This window comes from Colletotrichum costaricense (assembly GCF_030867565.1).
Source record: "Colletotrichum costaricense strain IMI 309622 chromosome Unknown Scaffold_23.1, whole genome shotgun sequence".
NCBI lineage: Eukaryota > Fungi > Ascomycota > Sordariomycetes > Glomerellales > Glomerellaceae > Colletotrichum > Colletotrichum costaricense.
In genome coordinates this window covers 391,153-414,542 of record NW_026848252.1, presented here as the reverse complement: position 1 = coordinate 414,542, position 23,390 = coordinate 391,153, and the positions used below count along the sequence as shown (strand labels likewise).

The 23,390-nt window shown below is 53.4% G+C and overlaps 8 protein-coding genes across 8 annotated transcripts; 4 read left to right on the top strand and 4 right to left on the bottom strand.

Moving 5' to 3' along the window:
* Positions 1 to 878: 878 nt before the first annotated feature.
* CCOS01_15281 (uncharacterized protein) lies at positions 879 to 2,283 on the bottom strand (the record flags this gene model as incomplete). Its single annotated transcript, XM_060463422.1, has 5 exons — positions 879 to 896; positions 1,192 to 1,215; positions 1,324 to 1,404; positions 1,483 to 1,784; positions 1,851 to 2,283. 5 exons carry the CDS (start codon positions 2,281 to 2,283, stop codon positions 879 to 881), a joined length of 858 nt encoding a protein of 285 aa, XP_060306025.1.
* A 664-nt stretch (positions 2,284 to 2,947) lies between these two features.
* Positions 2,948 to 4,755, top strand: CCOS01_15280 (uncharacterized protein; the record flags this gene model as incomplete). Its single annotated transcript, XM_060463421.1, has 4 exons — positions 2,948 to 3,042; positions 3,129 to 3,229; positions 3,307 to 3,503; positions 3,565 to 4,755. The coding sequence occupies 4 exons, from the start codon at positions 2,948 to 2,950 to the stop codon at positions 4,753 to 4,755; spliced, it is 1,584 nt and encodes a 527-aa protein (XP_060306024.1).
* Positions 4,756 to 9,849: 5,094 nt separating this feature from the next.
* CCOS01_15279 (FAD binding domain-containing protein) lies at positions 9,850 to 11,504 on the top strand (the record flags this gene model as incomplete). Its single annotated transcript, XM_060463420.1, has 3 exons — positions 9,850 to 10,012; positions 10,080 to 10,492; positions 10,554 to 11,504. The coding sequence occupies 3 exons, from the start codon at positions 9,850 to 9,852 to the stop codon at positions 11,502 to 11,504; spliced, it is 1,527 nt and encodes a 508-aa protein (XP_060306023.1).
* A 680-nt stretch (positions 11,505 to 12,184) lies between these two features.
* On the bottom strand, positions 12,185 to 14,015 carry CCOS01_15278 (T-complex protein 1; the record flags this gene model as incomplete). The annotated part of the gene is made up of 4 exons (XM_060463419.1): positions 12,185 to 12,202; positions 12,256 to 12,429; positions 12,480 to 13,872; positions 13,957 to 14,015. The coding sequence occupies 4 exons, from the start codon at positions 14,013 to 14,015 to the stop codon at positions 12,185 to 12,187; spliced, it is 1,644 nt and encodes a 547-aa protein (XP_060306022.1).
* Positions 14,016 to 14,833: 818 nt separating this feature from the next.
* On the top strand, positions 14,834 to 15,781 carry CCOS01_15277 (HMG box protein; the record flags this gene model as incomplete). The annotated part of the gene is made up of 1 exon (XM_060463418.1): positions 14,834 to 15,781. The coding sequence occupies one exon, from the start codon at positions 14,834 to 14,836 to the stop codon at positions 15,779 to 15,781; it is 948 nt and encodes a 315-aa protein (XP_060306021.1).
* Positions 15,782 to 16,139: 358 nt separating this feature from the next.
* Positions 16,140 to 17,789, bottom strand: CCOS01_15276 (uncharacterized protein; the record flags this gene model as incomplete). Its single annotated transcript, XM_060463417.1, has 3 exons — positions 16,140 to 16,213; positions 16,281 to 16,632; positions 16,689 to 17,789. The coding sequence occupies 3 exons, from the start codon at positions 17,787 to 17,789 to the stop codon at positions 16,140 to 16,142; spliced, it is 1,527 nt and encodes a 508-aa protein (XP_060306020.1).
* Positions 17,790 to 18,805: 1,016 nt separating this feature from the next.
* Positions 18,806 to 20,568, bottom strand: CCOS01_15275 (saccharopine dehydrogenase; the record flags this gene model as incomplete). Its single annotated transcript, XM_060463416.1, has 5 exons — positions 18,806 to 18,963; positions 19,034 to 19,599; positions 19,702 to 20,047; positions 20,304 to 20,447; positions 20,514 to 20,568. 5 exons carry the CDS (start codon positions 20,566 to 20,568, stop codon positions 18,806 to 18,808), a joined length of 1,269 nt encoding a protein of 422 aa, XP_060306019.1.
* An 842-nt stretch (positions 20,569 to 21,410) lies between these two features.
* Positions 21,411 to 22,291, top strand: CCOS01_15274 (60S ribosomal protein L43; the record flags this gene model as incomplete). Its single annotated transcript, XM_060463415.1, has 3 exons — positions 21,411 to 21,428; positions 21,973 to 22,169; positions 22,228 to 22,291. The coding sequence occupies 3 exons, from the start codon at positions 21,411 to 21,413 to the stop codon at positions 22,289 to 22,291; spliced, it is 279 nt and encodes a 92-aa protein (XP_060306018.1).
* Between the last annotated feature and the right edge of the window lie 1,099 nt (positions 22,292 to 23,390).

The window sequence follows — 23,390 nt, the reverse complement described above, 5'->3', positions numbered from 1 at the left end:
CCCCAAGAGCGCATCTCCTTCGCTATTACAGGGTGTTTGGCCATGAACTGCATCTTGATACTCCCTAGATGCCGGTTGCGTAGACACCGGGGTGACCACATCATAGGCGGTTGTTTCGCAAGTAGCATCCTGCGGCTCACTGGCTTGCAGGGGTCCTACGGCTGCTGTTCCTGCATGATTACAACTTCCCCTACGAGACGTTCTTCTGCTTTGAGCCGAGGGAAGAGGCTCAGCCGTCTTCATGATTTGGAGAAAGAAACGATACTGTATCTCGGCGGAACAGTAAATCTTGCCGAGATGGGAAAGAACAAGCATGTGGAGGTTTACATTGTGCAACGCTAGTTGGCGGCCGATTCCCTCTGAACGGCACGCTTCGTGGAGGTGTACTCCAATGGCGGAATTGATGCAGGTCGGGAGCGTGGGGGGTGAAACGTTGAGTAGGTCAGCGCGTACAAGGTCGTTGACGGCCTTTGTGATGGCCGAAGCGGCTGTGGTGTACCTGTCCATTGCGAGCGATTGGATATTGCATGGCTCGAGAGGAGTTGTTGAGCTTTGCTTTGACGGGATGAGGTACGGTCGGTGAAGAGCAATTAACACAGTTCCATGGTAAATCTTGAGGACACTGCGATGTAATAACAAGAGTGGTGTTTCCCCCATCAGTTCCACGCAGACTTTGCTCTGCATTGCCTGGAGAGTACTGTAATGTAATTCGACAGCCGCGAGCGACGCGGGTGGTTGACTAGGCCGAAAGTTGAGTCGTAAGATTGTTTCCAGTTCACCAGCCAGCTTCAGCAACTCTATCCATAGAGGCACAAGTGTTTCAAACTCGCGAGGAATGAATGTTTCTCGCAGTGTAGCTGGAAGGCTGTCAACATCGTTCAGCACTGCGGCGGGTTCTGGCATTGGTAAGTCGCAATCTTCCGAGTTGATTCGGAGTGGCCTGCCAAAACCGAGACCGAGCCAAACCTCACGGGAGTAAAGACTCCACCAGATACGTGCCCAAATACTACATTGTGACTGGGAAAATGGAGAAGATTGGACCCGTTCGCATGTTGGTTTTCGGTGGAAACCGATGCTGTGTGCTAGACCGGTTGCCACTCCAATCCAGTGGCATGGCCCGTCCAGATCTTCTCGGTCCACGAGGTGATACGAGAGGAGTATGCAAGCCTGTATTATTGTCGGCTTGTCTACCTCGATCTGGCTGTCATAGAGCGCCTTTACAAAACATTGTCAGCGATTATGTTGTCGCTTGCTTTATAACATTGCCGCTTGCCTGGTGGCATGCTATGGAACGGATGGGGTCCATCCAGAGGAAAAGCTCACCTTGGCATGCCGGTAGATATCCTCTTGGTATTCCTTTCTGGTTCTGAACTCAGTGGCTTGCCAATGCTCTGGCTTGACGAACTTGATGAAGTGTTATGTTAGAATGTCGCCATATTGGTCATGGATGGGAACAGGGTAAAGAGAGGTGGAGATTCCTACCGTAGCGGCAGCAAATAAGACGCTCCACAGCAGGAGGGGGCTGATGCTGCTTGGCTGGTTGGCGAATGCTGAAATGAAACGGCCCGCATCGATGACAGGTAAATACGGGTGAAGGTAACGAAAATAGCAACAAATCATGTCATGAAGAGCCGCCGGTTCAGGCAGCGGGCGCGCCATCAGGGGAGATGTGATATGTGCCGGGGGAAAGTAACGACGCTGTCGCTGAATGATGTAAAAGTTGCCTGGCAAAGGACGAGAAGGATAGCAAACGTCGAAGAGCAAAGCCATGCCAGCAGACTCGCCTGTACGCCCGAGTATGTCAGTCTTGAGAGGGCTTGCCTAATAGCCAGAAGAGATAGACAACAAACCAATATAGTAGAGAACAGGAGCATTCGGGGTGCCATGTGCATAAGTTGGATCATGTGCGGTACACAATAAGTTCTCAATACTGGTCGGGCGATACTGCCGCTTCGAAGATGGGCCCGGATTTGGTTCCGGATCGGCGCTGGAGTGCTCGTCTCCTCGGCCAGGCAGATGCTGTGAAGAGCTGGAGGGCGACGGCATGGCCGGAGATATCGGAGGCGGCGGCGGCGGCGGGACATCAGACGGGGCCCGGCTGCCATACACGCGGCAGGTTACATTGCCATCCTCCGAGCAGTTTGTGCAGGGCGGGCCCTGAGCGGCGAGATTGCAGCGGACCTTGCGCTGATGGCAGGCAACGCATGCGATAGCAGAGCGCTTCCTCTTGGTGCTGCCGGCCATTGCTGCAGCAGCCAGCGTAGACCTGCCGGTGGTGGACATCTTCGGAGCCGAACTCATCTCTTCGTCAATCATGGAGCTGGGAAATGACAGGCAAGGGGGGTGCAGTGTGTTCGGCAAGCGGCAGCAGGCCGAGGTACATATGTAGTAGGAAGGTGCCGCGGATCTGGCCTTGTGCAAGCATTTGCCATCCAAGCTAACCGCTTTACCCCAGATTCCTTCCCCGCACTCGTCTCCGCAATTTTCCGTCTCCGCAATCATGGAACCGCCGCGGCCCTACGCGACAACCACGCTAAGCCATAAGTGGAGATTGGTTTGATTTCTAGCGGTTCGGTGTAATTGTCCACACACAATTCACAGTATGATCACGTTCGAGAGCCGGTGGGAGATATCGAGTAGATGTTGCCTTTGACAATCGAACAACTTTGCCGTCTTCACTAGCCACCTCCGTCTCGACCCGAGCTGAACTGCCTTTGAGGGGTTGGGCCGTGCCAGAAATGCCTCTCGCTATTCCCCCCGTTGCCGCTACCTTGCCTTGATACCGAAGAGAGCTGGGCTGGGCTCGTGGGCTCATTGATAAGAAGCGTTCTCCAGCCAGGAACGGAGCGAATGGGCCCCATTCTTCAATTCCCTTTTTGATAATCACTCAAACAATCATCTTCTGTCTTGTCCGTGCCTAATCCTTTACCTAGCTTTTGTAACTGCCATGGCTCGATTCATTCCAAACGTCTTCAACTTCTGGGTTGTAGTGTTTGTTGCAATTGGTTCCATTGCCTGCTCCTATGGCCTCGCAATTATGGGGTAAGCTCTGATCCTCTTCCTTCCCTGTGTATGGTTCTCGGTGTTTTCTCTGAGAATACTAAGTCGCTGACGGGGTGGAATCGTAGAGCCATCATAGGACAGCCATCGTTCTATGTATCCCTAAACCTGGCACCACCGGGCACACCTGGCTATGAAACCACAAGTGCCTTGATCGGAGCCTTTAATGGTACGGCCTATGGCTCTTCCCAAGGACGTCGCGCAAAGCTTCCAACCAAAATGACTAATTATCATTCGCTGTCATAGGCCTCGGTTCTGCAGGCGCCGTTCTTGGAGCAATCTTTAGTGCCTGGTCTGCAGATCGCTTTTCTCGTAAACACAGCATGCAGCTCGGATCCGCGATCATGAGCATCGGAGCTGGTCTCTGCGCTGGATCAATCAATACTACAATGTTCTTGATCGCGCGTTTCATTGCAGGATTTGGCCTCGGGATGCTGTTCAGCGTTCGTCCCCACCCACACGCAATTGCAGGTCCGAACTTTGCTAAGCAATAGTCATCAACAGATCATCCCTATGTACCAGAGCGAGATTAGCACGCCAGAGACCCGCGGGTTCATGGTGTCGATACATGGTGTAATGATTGGCGTGGGCTATTCGCTGAGCTCTTGGATCAATTTCGGCGTGTACTTCATCACGGCATCCGGCTCTACATCAAGCTTTCCTTGGCGCTTTCCCATGGCTTTCCAGGCAGCACCCGTCGTAATTCTTCTTGCTGGGTCCTTTATGCTACCTTACTCTCCAAGATGGCTCATGCGAAAGGGGAGATTCGAAGAAGCCCATATCGTGTTGAAACGCTTGCATGCATCCAACGACGAAGCCTCCATCGAGCGCGTTGCCAAGGAATTTCACCAAATTCGACGGCAAGTCGAACAAGACCAAGAGAGCCAGGATGGCATCGTCTGGTACGAGCTTTTGCGGACTGCACCAAATCGCAAGAGGACCATCATCGCCATGATTCTCATGTGGGGGGCCCAGCTCACCGGAACCCTTGTTCTAGCCAACTATGGCGTTCTCCTGTTCATCAGTCTTGGCCTGAAGGGTTACATGCCATTGCTCCTTCTCGGAATCTGGGTTACAGTTGGCTTCCTCGGAAACATCATTACGGCACTTTTTCTCGACCGCTTCGGCCGCCGCAAGTTTCTTCTCGTGGGAATCTCTGGCATCCTGGTCTCGCTCATTTGTGAATGCGCCTTGCAGGCCAGATATCTCGGTACAGACAACATTGCAGGTCTGAATGCTGCCGTCTTTTTCATCTATCTCTTCATCGCATTCTTTGGGTGCTGCATAGATGCGACGCAGTTCGTGTATCTGACAGAGATCTTCCCGAACCACATTCGCAGCCAGGGAAGCGCCTTTGGCATCGTCAACAGCGCTCTAGCATCGCTGGTCATGCTCATGGTCGCACCGATTGCCCTGGAGAAAATCACCTGGAGGTTCTTCCTTGTTCTTATTGTACCTACAGCATGCTACCTGTTGGTCATTTTTCTCTACTTCCCCGAGACTTCCAAGAAGTCTCTCGAAGATATTAACGAGGCCTTTGGCGAGAAAGTGGCTGTCCACTACACCCACGCTACCCGGGCTGAGGAAGAGGAGTACAGAAAGGCTGCCGACCATGAGATGGATTCCAACATCAATAGTACGCCAAAAGATGATGGCGTCGTACATCATGTGGAAAGATCTTCAGGTTATGTTTAATGGTCCAAAGTTGGAGGACTACGATGGAACGACTATCGAAACTAGACATATGTTTGGAAGTGTGAATGAGTGAGCACACTCGCAGATTTTTTGACATGGACGCTTGCTTTCGGTTACCTTGTTTCGAGCTGGATGCTTCGAGAATCTTTTTGGCAGCCCTGAGCTTTTGTCCAGCTAATGTTCGAATGCACTGGAAATCCTAGATGGCATTTTGCCTACCATTCTTACTTCATCTAACGAAGGGTTATCTCAACGTGCTGCTGTCTGATGACAATCGAGATGTTCACCGATGGTCAGGAGAGCTGGCAAATATGTTGTGTCTGAGGCAGAAACTCAGATGAGAGAAAATCATGCAGACATTGGAGCAGACTCGTTTCCTCAACTCGGAGCATAGGACATGAGGCAAGTCGTAGTAACCTGAGCTAGAGGCATTGTCTATCAGAACCGGAATCAGAGAATCCACGTCTGCCCAAGCACTTCCAAATAGTGGCTCGCTGACCATTCCCACTTCTGGCTGGCTATTATTGGCCGTGAGAAGCCCATCTGCTATTACAGGCCAGGTATGATAGGAGCCCAAGAATGGTGTGAGCGACTGAGTTTGGTCGGCACATAGGGCATTGAGGGGTTTAGCTGAAGAGGATGTTCTCCTAGCCCGGCGCTTCGAGCTCGGACCGCCAACCAGTGTCGTCGAACTCTCACAGCTTTGCGATCCTTGTCGTGATGTAGGGCCAGAGTTCAACCTGGGCATGGGGATCTTGGTATTCATTCTGTCCAGCACCATCTCCAGGATCCGGACCGCGTAGTCTGCTCAGGCGTACGTCTCTTGAAGCTCGCTCAAGACGTGGAAACATTGATAACGACGGCCATCGTCCAGCTGGTTGACATCGCCTCCGATAGCATTGATCTTTATGAGAACGGTGTCGTCACGGGGTCCGGGGGGTATGAGTTTGACATGGTCATCTTTGCTCTAGGCTTTGACGCCGGCACTGGGGCTCTCATCGAGATAGATGTCAAAGGGTCCCAAGGAAGGCCGCTCAAAAAATGTTGGACATCCAAGGTTGATACCTTCGCTGGTACACTGATCCCCGGGTTCATCGACATGTTCTCGGTTTGTGGACCCCAAGTGCCTTTCGGGAATATGCCAGTGGTGGTGGATATTCAGTTGGGATGGATTGGGAAGACCATTCGTTTCATGCGACAGAATAGCTTCTCGAAGATCGACGTCAGGGGGGAGGCGGCGGATGCGTGGAATGCGCATCTCAGGGAGGTTTTCTCCGGTTTGCTCACTTCAAGGACTCCGAGACGCATGAGGCCTGGTTTTTCGGGGCAAACATGCCTAAGAAGCCCACGTTTATTCTTTTCTACTTAAGTGGTGTTCCGGCGTGGTCGTCTTGGCTGCAAAGCGAAGTGAAGTCTTTATGGGTCAACATGCAGTTTTCTCCCCGTCGAGCATTCGAGAGGGCCAGTCGAGGGGACGGCAAACTAGTGCCTTCGTTGTCAACAGGAAATGAAATAATCATTTAGGAAACATTGAAGACTGCTTGTAGAACAGCTGTGCAGCGATTGTCTGCTTGAATCGATTTGGTTCCTCGCTCATGCCAATTTTGGTCAATATTTCACATGCTGCGTTAAAGAGTCCCAACTCCTCCGTACGACAGTTCAATATCAGTTCAACTAATCTAGTGACTCATGACTACTCTTTCAGCCTAGCATATTCGGTTCATACCTTTCTATCTAACGTTGTGTTTCCTTCTGAGAATTCTATCCAAACTACATCACAAACCTCTCGGGCCCAGTAAGAGTGACAGACTAATGACACCATACCATTTCTAGCTATTTAGAGTATTTCAATAGTTGCCGAGGATTCTTGGCTAAAAGACGTATCAATTATTGTCAGTAAAGATATGTGATAAGCTCGGGGAATCCCCCACCTGAATACGCCCGATCCCTCGGCTACTTGATCGAACCAACGGGACTGAGTGGTAAGTGGGCAGACTTTTGGCGTCAAGCAGGCCATCCCAATCGTTGCCAGATTACTAGAACGTTCAACTGCTGTTCTTCCATATATTTGCAGCGGCAAGAAGCTTAGTCGCGTGAAAACACTGAAGGTAGTGCCCTTTCGTCAGCCAGTCGCCTACAGAGTTCCCTAGCACTGCATACATATCAGAGTTGAAACTACCATTTACAAACAAACAACGAGGAGAAGTGGAAGCAGGCAATCCAGGCTGCCAATGGCAAGACCTTAATGCCCTTGACCGACTCGTGATATAACGGAGCCAACATCCCAGGCAAGAAGAGAGAGCAATTGATATACCTAGGTGGAGTTAAGAAATATCAAGAGGGATGCCGAGAGGCACTAGCAACTCTAGCGGGGTTTGATATTGTACTTGATGAGGGGAGGAAAGGTTCAACGGTAGCATCATAGTGTTTGAGCCATGTCTTTCTCCTCCAAATCGCACTCTGAGTGTTTCTTGGTATCAAGACTTGCCAGAGTGGAGGAAAGAAAGGATTCGGTCACTCCTTAATTCATACACGACCAATAAAATCACATTGCTATTCTAAGGACGCATGCCCTGAGTCAGAATAGGGCGTGGGTTGCGGAAAGAAAAGGGGTAGCCGCGTCTAGTTGCAAGTATAACACACGCCTCTCATGCGCTGCGAAGACCTCTAAAAAGAGACTTTATCGTTTTTCGGCGTCGATTACATTGGTTTCTGCATGCAAGTGAGAAGCGTCATTCCTCAGGTCCCCAGCTCTAGTCGTCTCTTGTGTCCCACAAAAATAGATCACGACAAAGGCCAAAAACTTCCAAAACATACAACACCAGGTATTCGCTGGTCGTCACCGACCCAACTACTAATCCGGCCCTCATTGGCTTATCTATGGGAGAGCGGACGGGATCCCGAGTTTTCCAATGGGTATGGTCGTATGTGATGATTAATGCTCGTGATGATGCTGATACCCCCCTTTACGGTGAGATCACTTGGTGTTTACTCAAGACAACGCCCACAACGGTACACCATAACTTCATAAGAGATTTGAGGCATCAAATACTGGAAGTAACCATGAGAATGCTCGTAACAATTCTGTTTCATGACAATATGCCTCTTGGAGAAGGTGTTCGTTGGGAAAACCGGGTTCTGGGGCACCCAGCGGCGTTTCTAAGTCTCAAGACTGATTATCTTGATCTAGCAGTCAATGCAACGATCTCTACAGCTTACCTCTCGTAGAAGCACTGGCAATGTCTTGGTAACATATTTGTCAGGCTTCGGAACAGCCCGAAACAAGCGCAGGATAGACGGAGTTATTCAAGCAGATCACCCTTGCTATTCTGCCTTTGAGGCTGAAGCTGCATGAACCTGAACACAGGAACAAGTTCTGTACGTCTTTCTCCAAGTTTGGAAACACACAAATTTCTTGTCATGTCCAATCTATGGGCTTTTTAACCTGTGTTCAGCGCCAATGACTCAAGGGCCCGACTTGTTGGCTGGCTCTCAATCGCAAAGAGCACATTTTAAACAAATGCAGTGTGTGCTTGCTCGTCGCTCGAGGTAAGGTAGTTAACGCGGGATTGCAACTCTACATCCTGATTCCTCTCTCTCTTCAATCGAGGTCTTTGGTTACAGAATAGTCCGCCCGGACGCCCTCCAGGCAACCTCAGCAACAATTCTAAGCAGTCTACCGATCAACAGCGATTCTGTGCGGGAAAAGCTTTCGTTCAAGGGAACGTTCAAGTCATAGCCAGCGAACTTGATCAGCTACAGTCCTGAAGTCGCCCAAACATATGTCCCCAACGCAGAGCATGTCCTCGTCAAAGTTGAACCAGACCTGGCACTCTTACTGCGGAATACCCTCGAGCACCGAGGCAATCCTGTCATGTGGTGTCGTGGTGATCTGAGGAAATGCCTTTCTGGATCAACAAGGTATCTAGTATCACAATATGCAGCCATGTACTCACGAGCCTCGCGGTACGTCTGTAGGCTGTGGCTAGGCCAGGGCAATTGGGTTCTTGTGATATTTGCAAAAGAGCTGCAGATCTATATGATACCAATGAGAAGTAAAGCCGCTAAGATCGAGTAGATTGATTTCGCAAAGTATCGGATGAACTCGAAAGAGTTGTCCCAATAATTGTGGGTTAGATCGAGTGCAAGGACGCGGCATCGGCCCAATTGCTGGCCCGATACGGAACATATATTAGGTACCAAGACAACCCTGCCCGATCAAGGTCGCATTACTTTTTTTGATGTGCCTTGCGGGTTCGTATTCGTTGTTCGTCATCGTATACGGAAGTTATTCGACTCGGTTCCCACAGCCAGCTCTCCAAAATACAATTGAGCGTCGTGAAGTATTGTAGTAGTTTAGCAGACGAGGTAACTTATGGATCTACGTTTACAGGTAGGTATTTGGAGGGTTGTGCAGCCTGGAGGGCGCTATGTCGAAACTTCCAGTCCGACAATTGGCAATTCAACTTTGTTGGTATTATTCCTGGTAAGCTGAGATGATGTTTCTGACACCCAAGAGCCTCTCGGGTTTTTCTCGTTTGCTGCATATAGTTCTTCGCAAGCTTGTAGCTAACTATCGTCAATGGCGAAGAGCCCTACATAAGCATCGACTGTCTTCCAGAGATATACACGAGGCTGCTATACTATTCAAGTGCTTCTCGTGATTATCGGCACGTGTCGAACTCTTCTGTCGAAATTGAAAACGTGATGGGCCAGAGCAGTATTGGTGTCCATGATTTTAATTGGATAGATTGCCTGGCCGACGACTACCGCACAGTGGATCTCGTCTTTCTTCGGCTGACAGCTAATCAAGTATCCAACATGATATGTTGAGTTTACTGGTAAGATGATAAGAATGGGTCATCGAAATTGCCTCTACCCCCTAAGCTACTTGGGTTACTACATGGAGCGATGACACCCCGCCGGAGCAACTGTCTACCGGCGGTATGATCGGACAGTCGACGAGATCAACGCGCTGTCGAAAACAGATAAGATCTCAGGAGTTGTCGTCAGGGGTCGTGGCTATCCATAGCTTGACACCACTTCCCGGCTACTGAACTTTGACTTACTACAGCGGCTCTTCTATCCTACACGATGCATGCTCTCTACTTCTTACTGGCGGGTTTGACCACGGCTGCTGTTGTCACAGAGACACCATGCGCAGAGAAGGCGACCAAGGTCTGCCAGGGTCTCCGAGGTGATTTTGGCAACTCAACTCTTCTTCCCGAAGACGGAGCTTACACTCAGGAAGTCCAAGGTGAGTCCAACGTCCTGTGAACTCCTCCAAGCCCAGAAGTGAATCTGACATGGCACCCAATATCCAGTTCCGTGGTCCGCGAGGTCTTGGCTCCGTCCGGCCTGCATATTTGCACCACTCGACGCTCAGCAACTATCGTCTGGCCTTCAGCGCATCGTGGACCAGCAAGTCGAATTCGCCATGCGTGGAGGAGGGCACATGCCCATATCCAACGCAAGCAGCATCGGCGCCACCGGTATCCTGATATCGAGCAGGAACATGAGGACCCTCCAACTCTCCGACGACCGCGACACGTTGGCCATCGGCCCTGGTCTCCGGTGGTCCGATGTGTACACGGCGCTCGACGGTACGGAAATCACTGTCCTCGGCGGTCGGGGCAGCCCGATCGGCGTCTCCGGTCTCTTGTTGGGAGGCGGCATCTCCTTCTTCAGCTACGAGTATGGGCTGGCGTCGACCAACGGCAATATCAAGGCATATGAGGTGTGTGAGACATACCGCGCGAGCATTCTGAGTTCCAAGATTGCTGACACAAGAGGGCAAGTGCGTCTTGGCTGATGGCAGCATCGTACAAGCTACCCCGTCCAACGACCACGCAGATCTCTTCTGGGCGCTCCAGGGAGGCGGGAACTCGTTCTGTCTAGTCACCCGCTTCGATCTCCAGACACACCGTGCCCCATCCGTGATGATCGCGTCACCTTCGTACGGCGGCGAAGAGGCCAAGCAACAATTCGTCGACAGCGTTTACAACTTCGCCGTCAGCGGGCACAATGATCCCAAGGCTGCTGTTCTTCCCGTCATTACCTACGTCAGTGGAACGGCTGGGCCGACGTACTCCTCGACGCTCTTCTACAACGGAAACTCCACTCATCCGGCCGTGTTGGGGGACTTCCTCGGCGACATCCTCACCCCGGACAACAGCTCAAGGTCCCTCGCCCCGTTTCCCATGGGGCGTTACCACCAGGCCATCGAGCCATCCTTCCAAGAGGGCGGCCGCTCCTACGGTTCCAGACAGCGGTTCCACATGCTCCCCATCTACGCCAATAAGGAGGCCATGCTCATCGCCCACGACACGTTCTTCGAGCTCGCGAACGCCACCTTTAAGGATACGCCTGGCAGCATCATCGGCTTCGCCTTCAACCCCATCACGTCGGCCTTTCTCGCAGCCACAAACGCCCGACCGGGTGCGTTGCAGGGCATCGACGAGTCGCCTGCGTGCTGGATCGAGCAGACGTACAGCTGGACGGACGAGGCGGACGGCCAAGTCTTTGATACCTTTATCAGCGAGTTCAACACCAGAATCAGGGAGACATTAGAACCCATGGGGGCGATGTATCCGTTCTACTATCTGAACGAGGCAGACGTCGGCCAGCCTGTCTTTGAGAGCTATCCCGCGGGGAACCTGGACCGCCTAAAGGAGATTCGCAACAAGTATGACCCTGCTAGGGTATTTACGGATCTGATGCCGGGAGGTTTCAAGGTTGCCGAAGCTTGAGCAGTGGCCGGTACATGCGAAAGTAGGACTAGCGCGTGCGGATGTGATGAACAGGACATGTGGGTTGGAATCTGCGACTAGGCCAAGTCGTTGTTGCTCCATCCATGATGTTATCTACCATGCGAGATGCTTGATGGCGCCGATGTGAGCTTGATTGGCGATCCTCCCCTCCCCTGACGGCAAAGTGAGTCAGGGGCTTCACGAGAGCTCATTAGTACAAATACTTTCCTAACCGTTAATCTCCCAAAGTGATAACGAAACCGGTCTGGCAACGTCCGAATGACCCTTGCCCTGAACGGTCTGATCTATGCACTGCTCAAAGAGGTGAATCTTCGGTGATGATGCTTTCTACAGGAAGAACACCGGTGACGGGGCGATGTTGAGGTGGACCAAGGGGGTTACTGTCTAGCATAGTCATTGAAAAATGACCGGATGATGGCAAGCACGCAATGTTCGTAAATCAAGCGATGCGTTATACTTACCGTTCAGTTGTCCTGGACCTCAGTTGTTACGTCCACTAGGCTCCAACCTCACACATAGGGAGACATCACTGTGGGCGTGTTCGAGTACTTGCATTTGTCTTTGGGACTCTATTCGGGATATCTCGACGTGACTTTTGGGGTGGTCTATGATCATCAAAACCGACATGAACTCCATTACCAGCCGCCGTATATACCCATTTAGTCCTCATCCCAGTTCTACACTGAATGTCAGCACGATATAGCCGATGTACGCACAAGATATGGCTTACAGGGTTGGGACCAGGAGGCTTGGGGCCACCTGCCCGACGAGCTACAATAATCTGATCAACGGAAAGGACGGTACGGGCTGCCTCGGTGGCGAGCTTAATGGCCCATGACTTGGAGACCAACAGGTCCAAGATGCCCTCATCACGGGCGTCAAGGGTGCCAGAGCCGTCGTCATTCTGTAAAGGTTAGCGTGGCGTTCCAGGACAAACGAAACCGTTGCGCTTACCTCAACGTCGACACCGGTGGCCCAGTCGTCCTTCTTGTGGTGAGCTCCGTACAGCCTGCTAAGAACCTCCGTGGCATCCAAGCCGGCACTCTCTGCAATCGTTCTCGGAATGACCTCGAAGGCCTCGCCGTACTTGCGAATGGCGTATTGCGACAAGCCAGGAGTCTTCTCGCCGAGAGCGTTCAGCCTCTCAACGAGCTGGATCTCGGTGGCACCCGCGCCGGGCACAAGGCGAGGGTCTCTAGTAATAGCTTTGACGACGTTGACGCCGTCGTCAACAGCGCGCTCGACGTCGTCCAGGTGGTTCTGGGTAGCTCCTCTGAGGACCAGAGTCGCTGTTCTTGTGGCCTCGTTCTCTTGTCTGAACACAGTCACGCGGTCTCCACCAATCTCGAGGGTCTCGACAACGTCGATGGAACCCATCTCATCAGGCATCGGCGCACCTAACCGGGCAAGGGGGGTTGCGCCAACCACTCTGCAAATTCTTCGCAGCTCAAACTTGCTGAGAATCTTGATGACAAGGATGCCGAATCTGTTGAGGTAGTGGAGGGCTAGCTCGCCGACGGTTGAGCCAGCAATGACTACTCTGATGCCAACATCGTGGAGCTCCTTGATGGCGGCCTCGAGGTGCGACTCCTCGCCCTTGGTGAAGTCCATCATCTCCTTGGCGTTGTGGAGGAGAACGGTTCCCTTGGTCTCGGTCTGGCTGGTGTCGATGGGGCAGGAGAAGACTCCGACCTTGGCACGCTGCGCCTTCTTGATCGATCCATCGGGCTCCTTGGGGAAGACCATACCCTTGACTACCCGGCTCTGCTCCAAAGCACCACCCATGATCTTGACGACTCTGATGTTGTCGACATTGAATCCGACGGGGTTCTTGGGCAGCACTGCCAGGACGGCCTCAGCAACAAGGTCGGCCAAGAAATCCTCACTGCCGTTCTGCTTGCTGGCGACGACGGTGCGGATAGCCTTGCTGAGCTCCTCTTGCGAGCGAATATCCTCCACCTTGTCGACAGAAAGCTCCTCGAGTGTCTCGAGAGCGAACTTTTGTGCACGCTCGTAACCGGTAACGATATCTGACGTCTTCAAACCCATACGCAGCAGGTCCTCAGCCTTCTTCAGCAGCTCGCCAGCGAGGACGATGACCAGGTTGGTGGCATCACCCATCTCGGCCTCCTGCTGTTGACTGGCCATGACCAAGAGCTTAGCTGCTGGGTGGACGACATCGAGTTCTCTGAGGATGGTGGCGGCGTCTGAGGTGAGGATCATCTTCTGGAGGTGGTTGATGACGATCTTATTGCGGCCGTAGGGGCCAAGGGACGTCTGGACCGTCGAGGAGATGGCCCGGCAGGCGTCGATGTTGCGAAGCACGGCGCCATCTTCGGAATCGTAGCTGGTTACGAGGGGTCAGTGTCGGTGACGGGCATCCAAGGCGGGGGAGGGGAGGGGAGCTCCTGATTGGAAAAAGGGGACTCACTTGTTGTACCCCTGCTTGAACAGGTTGGCGTTCGGCGCGTTGGGGATGTTGAGAGACATGTTGGGCCGCCGACCTGATGCGCTTCGTAAATCGGGGCGGTGTCAGTCGTGAGGCTCAAAAACAGCAGTGTAGAGTGTACCCTGTGTGTTGATGATGTGGTTGCGGCAGCTCCTCCTCTACGGTGCAGGCCTTTCGAAAAAAAAGTCTGGGTGCAAGGCGTGTGTGGTGCGGGAGCGTATTGCTGCAGCCTTGGTGGGCTGGTACCGGGGATGACCAATCACGACGCTGCAGGCGAGCCATTGTTCCGATCCGGCGCATCTGGTGCATTCTAAACTTTGGACCACAGCTTAACAGGTGCTGGAACCACCGTCCGGACGGAGAAAGAAACACTGGAACCCCTGCATCCAAGCACCCAAGGTTCAGGTGCGTGCCTGTTGTCTGTGTGAGACAGCAGCAGCTGCCAGCCTCGCACTTCCCAGCTGGCGTGTTTGCTGCGTGCTGGTTTCTGGCGACAATTCGCCCATTCCCTCGCGCTCTCTTTTACCCAGTTCCATCTCTACCATCTTCAGATTCGCGTCGCAATCAAGTCTCAACTCACCTCCTTCGTCCGTTTGGCGTGCCCTGTACTACCCTCATCACTCTTGACCTTTGCAGATACGTAATAATGGCTCCGCAATCCGGTACGTTTGTAAACTCCCTTGGAAAATCATTGAACCTACCACCCTCGCAAAGCTCCGCTTGACATCCGCCGCGAACCCCATCTCGTCGCAACTCATTCCCCCCGTACCTTGTCTTTGGGGGAAAAAAGCCAATTCTCACTCCCACCCCTTCACACTCGATACGATTGGGATATCGCCGAATAGCCCACGCACGCACAATGCCTCCCAAGAAGATCATTCGAGCTAACCCCCCCGCGATCGACCTCTCAGCGATTCCGCCTTCCCTACCTCCCTCCGTTGAAGAGGCCTATCGGCGAAAATGCATCCAGCTTAAGCAGCGCACCGGCGAGGTTGAGGAGGAAAACGACGCGACCCGAGTCCGCCTCGCCCGGATCCGACGACAAATTGAGAAGCTGCGGATGGAGAGAGCCTTCCTGCTTGAACAGCTGGCTAAGAGAACGAGCGCCAACGTGGAGGATTCAGACGGCAGCCCGAGCCCGCCCCCGACTGTAGGCCCTCCGCCAAGCCCACCTCGACGACAAAGCAGGATGCTGACACCATCTCAGCCGCAAGAAAAGCCTCTGCGTACGAAACGCGGTCACCGCAAGCCCTCCGTCCTGGCCGAGATCGACTCGGCCGCAAAGGCCAACTCTAGGCCCCTCAGCCAGACCGCCGCCACCGTTTCGCCCAGCTCCGAGACCTTCTCCCATACCCAGGGCGGCGACGCGACCCAGGGCACTGACACCCAGGCGACGGCCCGCACGAACGGCGTCGCGAAGCCGCCCAAGCGCCCCGGCAACGCGTTCGAAATGTACTGCGCCGACACGCGGCCCGCTCTTGAGGAGAAGAACAAGGACGATGCCGATGCCAACATTGAGGAGGAGCTCGCCCGTGGTTGGAAGGATCTCCCCGAGGGCGAGAAGGAGGAGTTCCAGACCCGCTCCGAGGAGGAGATGGCCAAGTACCAAAAGGAAAAGGACGCATTTGCGGCCAAGAGCAAGAGTGCTGAGGCCAAGGATGAGGATGAGGAAGAGCGCGACAAGTCACCAGAGCCCGCACCAGCTGCGTCACAGGACGAAGATGTGGAGATGACCAACTACGACACCGAAGAGCAGGCAGACGACACGCCCGCGGCCGATGATAAGGACGACAAGGCGGACGATTGATGAGCACGCGGCACATCGTCCTTGTTAACAGGTATCATGGCGTTGGGGAGGGACTTTGCGGGTAGAACATTCCTTATTTATTTGTACAATACGAGAGACACCATAATCGACTCCCGGGAAACGGAGTGGTTTGTTGCTGCTGCTGAGTAGGCTAGCACCCTCACCCTCCAGCTACGTGACCTACGCTGTGAAGCCCGTTCTCTATTGCACCACTTTCACGGGGGTCGGGGATGTTCTGTGTGCCCTGTTTTGTGTGAATTACCTTCCCCATTGCTGAGCTTTTTCCCCGCCTGTGAAGACCCCGCTGTGCAAGAAAGAAAATCCAAATTCCTACTTTGTATGCGTGCCATAAATGTTACTAATCCGATGCATACAAGTCCACCACGATATTGATGGCTGCGACGACAATCTCGGCCGCAATGAGTACAATTACTATGAGCGCTGTCAGCAAAGAGGCCGCGCGGCAAGCAAGAAAAGGGGCACGAAGGGTTCGGCCTACCAATCCACTCCAGCTTCTCTCCGTGTCCGTGACTGAGCTGGTCTTTGAGGACCGCCAACAGGTCTGCAATGACGTCCAGGCGTTCGTTGAGAAGTCCGACGCGCTGGTCCATCTCGAGGTAGGTTCGGACGGCCTGGTACACGGGCTCCAGCTGCGGCTCGACCCAGAACAGCTCCGGCGTGTCGAGGACGGAGCCGTTGAGATGGATGTTGATGCGGAGGATGAAGAGCTCGCCGATCTGCATGTTGATTTGCGTGCGGCTGAGGGCGATCTTACCCGTCAGCGCGATCTGCGTGGGGATGTCTTTACATGTGTCGACGGTCGAAGCAATCAGTTCCTCGAAAAGCGATGTCTATTCCGAATATGTCAGTCACCGAGCAGTCTCCTACTTCGTGAACATTTCCTTACCTTGACACTCTGTGCTAGGGCGTGAGAAATGGCCAGCTTGGTCATGTAATTCCTCTTGTCTCTTAGAGTGATGAAGTCATTGTAGATACGAGCCTGATACTCCTTTGTGTAGTAAAAGTTAAAGTGTTCCGTCTCGACATCGTCTGGCGACAGCTTCTCCGTCTCGAACTTGGCAAGCTCTTTGAGGAACCTCTGCTCTTGGGCCAGAGTCATTCCCCATATCACAACGACTCCGTAATCAAAGAGGAAGACCTCGGGGGTGTGGATTTGCGTGTCAAAGTCTCCCTCAACCATCGCGTGCTCGTTGTTGGCGCCCTCGAACCCGTCGGCGAAACCAGAGTCGTGCCGGCCCTCGGATTGAAGGTCGATGAGGTTGTCCCGAGCAAAGCCATTATCCGAGACGTCGCCCGTTGAGTGTCGCCTCTCGTACGCCTGTACCGGATCAGGCTGCGCGCCAACTCTGCGATCGTGCCTGTTCTCGACCGTCTTGCTATAGTCGTACGCCGTGTAGATGCACTCGTCAATGAGCTTGGGGTTGGCGCCCCTCGACTTGCCGCGACCCTTGAGGAAGCGCATGAGCCCTTCCATCTGGTACTTGTTCGCCGTGCAGTACGCCGTCACCCTGGGCAGCCTGTCGCGGTCCGCCTTGCCCAGCCGGGCGGCATCCCTACGCGCCGTAGGGTCCTTGATCCTGGTGTACTGCGAGTACACGTCCCTCCCGCTCTCCTCGTCGGGGCTTTCTTCGTTGAGCTCGGGGTTGGGCAGGAGCTTCAGCTTCTGCGCGTTCTTGGTGCTCCGCTGGGGACCGATCTTGGGCACCATCTGTGGCGGCAGGCTCTGCACGGCGCCATGGCTGTTTCTCCTGCGCAGCTTGTTGTTGATGGAGGATAGGGCCGAGCTCTGCCCGGGGCTCGCCGCCAGACTGTTGCCGTGGCTTGATTTTGATCGTTGAAAATTGGGCTCCGGTTCGATGGTCTTGGATACGGGGTTCGGGTTGAACGTGACGGTTCGCGACGACTTGGGGCGGAGTTCTGTCGTTGGTAGTAGAGGCGTGTTCTCGGTGGCCGAGGCCGATGCGGTTGTCGTTGTTGTCTGATCCATCCTCAGAAAAAGCTTTCTTCTTTTCTTTCTCTCTCCGCGCGCGCTCTTGCTCTCGCTCTCTTTTACTCTTTTCCTCTACCTCTCTCACAGCTTAGGGGGTATCACAGATATGGAAGAAGAAAAGAAAGAAGGAAAAAAACTTTAATTCGGTTCGACTGAAACAGCGGAAGAGAATGTCGTCGTTCCGTGGGTTATCGCATGTCGCAACTGAGTACAAGGTGTTGTAGATGATTATTATCCACGGCTGGACGGGTTCCGGAGAAAGGTCACTGCTGCGTGTGGATGATGTGGAAAGCGACCGAGACTGCCCTGTGCTTTGCTTGCTGGGTCCGGCCAGTGCTGGATTTGCACCTCACCTCATGCACCATGGACTGATGACGTCCTAAGTTTTGCACGAATTGGGGAGCCTCCTGGGCCTGGCCCTTCGAGCTGCGTGCTCCTCTAATTCTGCGGGGAAAGCTGCTTTCGGGGCGCTAATTACCCGACGTCTACCAAATGGAATGCACTGCCTAAGGTACCTTGGGAACCTACTGTAGGTACCTCACTTGGGTACGGAGCACCTCACTTTTGTATGCGCCCATTTGCCCTCTGCAGGTCGGTTAGGTCGGTCCAGCGCGCCGGCGACAACTCCACAATGGGAAGTTGGGAACATTTATCTCCAGTGCGAACCTAATTGGAAGCACCACTCTGCCAGTCCTGTCAGTTAGATCAGGTTGCAACCCAACAACCCCGGGCCTCTCTGCTTAGCTTGGGTAGCTGTTGTAAGCTCCCCTGGCTATCATCAACAATCGACGTTGCATCCTGTTGTCAGCGTGTTTCGCGGGCAGGATGCTTAGTTTATGCGGCAACGATCATCACGCACATGAACCCGTTCTTTCGAATTTAAGTACGAGGTATATGTTTCGATAATTACAGCATACGTTTGAACAATCCGTTTACATTGAAGCGAAACCATCCCCAAGTCATCATCAGTGAACAATACAACACGGTTGAGAACCAGTACCTCCGCTGGCCCGTCAGTGCTCTAGGATCTTCTCCTCAAAGTTGAAGCCGACCCCCTGCAACCGATCAATGAACGGCTGTCCCAAGCACGACGGAGTAAAGACACCGCCGGGCAGGTCGACGTCTTCCTCCAACAGCGTTGACGCAGCTTGAGCCAACAGAACAGCCGTCACTATTTGTGTGTGCGTCCAGTCAGCATTCTGTCACCCTCGACCAATTGGAGGAATCCAAATTCAACTCACAGTAGTACATGCTGCCGTCATACCAAGCACGACAGTAAGCCTTGGGAAACTCCGTCTTGAACTCCTTATCCGGGCTGGCAATGCCACGATACTCAATCTTGTCCTTCTTTGACAGCTCCTTGTCCGGGCCCTGGCCAGGTTCGTAAACAAATTTCTTCACCAACTTGCGGAACGGCGCAGCAGTCGCAAGCAGCAAGCCGAAGAACGCCAGTCCCCAGTGAATAGCCATGCCCTGGAGGTAACCCTTTGCTCTCATGTACTCTTGGAACGAAAAGTTTGGCCCGTAGAACTGTTTCTCGCGCGAAGGCACCGATGCCAAGAGACCCCACGTTCTTTGGATGATGGGCGTATCTGTCATCCCAGCAATGGATGTAGTCATCAGTCCCAGGCTGGGGACGTTTCGCAATCCCACCAACTTGGTCAGCAGGGACGTCTGCGACTGAACCTTGTTGTTGTTTGGAACGGGCGAGAGAGCATATGGTTTGTGCTGGTCTCTTACTTGCTGAATCGTGAATGACTCAAACAAGTTGAGGACCGTCGCCAGGGTACCGCCAGACGGAGCCGAACTAACAGACAAATTTCGGCGTTAGAGCAACGTTCTGTCAATGTTTCACCAGCACCCCAGTCCAATAATCATCAATGGAACAGCAAGATAAAAAGGAACCTACTCCAGCTTGTGGATGGAGACCGTCACGGCGCCTGTCTTGGCCGAGAGCTTCTCGCGGACCTGCTTGGCCAACGACCAGGTGACGAGGTCTGGCGGTGCCGATTCGATTCCAATCTGAGGAAACATCATGGCGCCTGTTTCTTGTGCCGCACTCTCATATTTGCCAATCATTGTGCCGGTCCAAGGGGTCTCGCCGGTAACGTCGAGATAATGCGTGCCGTTCTCGGCGCAGGCTCGGAAGGCAAACTCGCCATATTTTGCATACGGGCCCACCGTGGTGATGAGAATATATGTCTTTTTGGCGAGCGCCTCAAGACCCTCGTGATTGAGGCCGCAGATTTCGATTTCTGTGAAATTGGTCAGTACTTCTGAGTGATGACTTATTTGGCTAGGCCTGCATAACAGATCCAGCCCCTCTCTCGAGCAGCTTGTCACCACTTCCCCCCTCCAATACAGGTTGTTTCTCGACTTGACATCTCCAGCACGTGGTAGCCTCATCCATTGCTAGCACGATTGAAAATGCAAGACGCCGAGACAGTCACTTCATTGGTGAGGATCAGACACTCATCTGATCTCGGCATAGCCTAAAATCCTTTCACGTACCAGGCTGCAATCTGTCGGGACTCTGCTTCTTGCACTCGGCAACAAGACCTTGGAGCTTCGTCTCCGATCGACCTGCGACTGCCCATTTCAAATTGGTCGGCAGATGGGTTGTAATGTGCTCTGCCACGAACGTCCCGGTGTAGCCTTTTTGCAGTTGTCAGCAATTGGACGTTAGGTTGCATCATCACTGCATCCTCGACTTATACACACCGGTAGCACCAAAAACGACCACGTCGTACTGACGGCCGTGTTGCTTGAAAGGCATCTCTGACGCTTGCTCGATGTCTCCTGTCAACAATAAGTCTGGCCTCGAAGGGAGAAAGAATAAGGAATGGCAGTTGCAGGATTGAAGAGAAAAAAAGAGTCAGGGTGCACGAGTCTCAGACATCAATGATTACACTCAAAAGTCATGCGGCGACCGGCCATCTTTACATATCCCAGCACGCCACGAAAAGTGGCACCAATGTCCGGCCCCTTTCACAGATGCACGATGATCCGTCGAAAATGTGTCCGTTTCGCTGTCCATTGAGGTGACACATTCCACGCTGCGGCCGTCGAGAGCGCAAACTTTGTGATGTAGCAAACGGCGATACCAACTGTTCAAGGCATCTGGTCCGCGCTGCCTCGGCGGTCTAGCGTCTTCGTGACAACCACCCGGGCGCTGTGCTTTCCACTTACGGCTTAGAAGGGCCGAGCGGACAGCTGTGACGCCGATCTCCCGGCCTCCTCCCCGGGCGTTTGAAGAGGCCCTTCAGTGCAACCTCTTGAACAATGCGCCAAGTCAAACGTTAGGTAAGCCGCGGTCAGCTGTCAGGTGCGGGATCACGTGTCTTGTTGGGGTCAAGATTTGGCGACTCGAGAGAATTTGAGAATGGACCCAGGGGTTGCGTCAGGGCGGGTGTAAACCCCACTGCCGGAGTTCTGCCGCATTCTTTTTTTCGCGTCAACTGTGGTCCGTGCTCGCTTTCCCAGCGCACAAACGGAGTCGGCAAGCCCTGACAAAATTCAACACCATCCTCTAGAAATTTCAACCGCCTTGGAGGAACCGTCAACACCACTCGTCGCACTTCAAGTCAACGAACCCGTTCCCCCCCAAAATTCGACAAAATGGCCAAGCGCACGAAGGTTCGTAATGCTCTACTACCCCATCCAGGACGAATGGCTTCATCGACTTTCCCGTCATTGCTTGGACTTCCCTACCCCGCGTCGAAACCGGCCCACGATTTTCCCTCATTGGCGACAATGGCATCCATCACGGGCTCGGTTTGGTGGTTGGGTTAGGGAGGAACATGTAGGCCGCCTACGCAATATCCCCGAGCGCAACGCGAGACGATGACGAGAGAGAGATACACACGAGACGAGCGAATGACCATGGACGCCAACTTTGACGAAACTCCCGACTCCAGGAAGGCAGATGCCACCAACCGTTGATCACGAAAGTCATCCGATTTGCCTGTGCACCGCAGGCTCGATGTGCTTCACCGTCGACAAATTGAGCTATCTCAAACTCGTACACGATTAAGAGCAATATCTCGACCAAAACTCGAACCTCTCTCTCGTCTAGACTCCCAGCTCGGATGCTATTTGCTGCCAGGCGGCCCTCTGACGCGATCGTCGATAAGCCAGGAACCAAGAGTATTGAAACCACAGATTTCTAACAACCTCACAGAAGGTCGGAGTGACCGGAAAGTACGGTACCCGTTACGGTGCCTCCCTGCGTAAGCAGGTCAAGAAGATGGAAATCTCCCAGCACGCCAAGTACACCTGCACCTTCTGCGGCAAGCCTACCGTCAAGCGCCACTCCACCGGCATCTGGAACTGCAGAGGCTGCAACAAGACCGTTGCTGGCGGTGCCTACACTGTCGCGTATGTTGACACACGGAGAGAAGTCGGACTAGAAACTGAACGCTAACACTGCAAATAGCACCCCCGCCGCTGCTGCCATGCGCTCCACTCTCCGTCGTCTGAGAGAGATTGCTGAGGTTTAAGGGACGGGATTACGAACGGTGGATGGTTTCTGCTTTGCATTTCGGGCGGTGTTGGGAAAATCGGATATCGTGCCTACATCCTGACGATGGCCATAACGGAACGGGTCTTCGGTCAGCTGCCAGAGGGACCACTTGGTCAGCAATGAAAAGAACTTGACGTACAAACAAAACGTCCCCTTTCTCCCGATCGCTTGACCCTCCCGTCCGTCCCTGAGACACGCCCACCGACCTGCTCAGGCAAGTCATATCGTGAAGTGGTGAAGAGCGTTGCGAGGTCATTTGGCAGGGCGTGTGGAGTTAGTTGGCATGGATAGAGTCATCGACCCCGTCATCTTCAGCCGCGTGCTTGAAGCGTCGAAGCGGGCCACCCAACATTAAAAAAAGATTTGCTCCAGTCGTCATGAGAGATACCTCCACCAGGCTAGGTAACCGTGATTCAGCATAGAGAACAGCGCCGTAAAGGTGTCCACGTCGAGGCCGAGTCATCTCCAGTCATTTCTGGGAATAGCAAGGCAAAGAGGAGTGATCCGCTTGGGTGCCTGCGTTGGGGTGTGTGTTCCACCAAGGTTCTCACGAAGCCCGGTATTCATCTCGGTGTTCTGAGGCGGGTTGAAACCTCGACGAAGGCCATTCTCGAAGCAAAGCGAACAAGTGCGCGGCAGTCGTTACGGTAGCGATGCCACGTCGAATCACAACTTGACTCATCCCGGTGTTCTAGACTTACAAGGCGCGAATGCAGCTGGGGGTCAGGCGGTGGGCCAATGAGGCAGCCCGGCTGTCGCGGTGAAGACAAGTTAACCGAAAAGCACAGTGGGTTTCCGATTGCCATGTAAGTCGGTGAGTTGAGCTTCTCACCTCGACCCTGTTTTTTCGATATCGCTGCACGTATGCCACCTTAGCAGAGAGACACATACAAAGACGCCCAACCGCGAGCCGAGGATCTCGCGAAAGTTCAAAGTACCAGAGAGCATCGACGTCCGCAATACCACGCAAGTATCCGGTAAGCGGTACACCTTGGGGGGCTTAGAGGATTACGGGCTGTGAGCCTATGCCGCGCGGAAATGCCGCCGTAAACGAGAGCAGGTTCACATGGGTATAA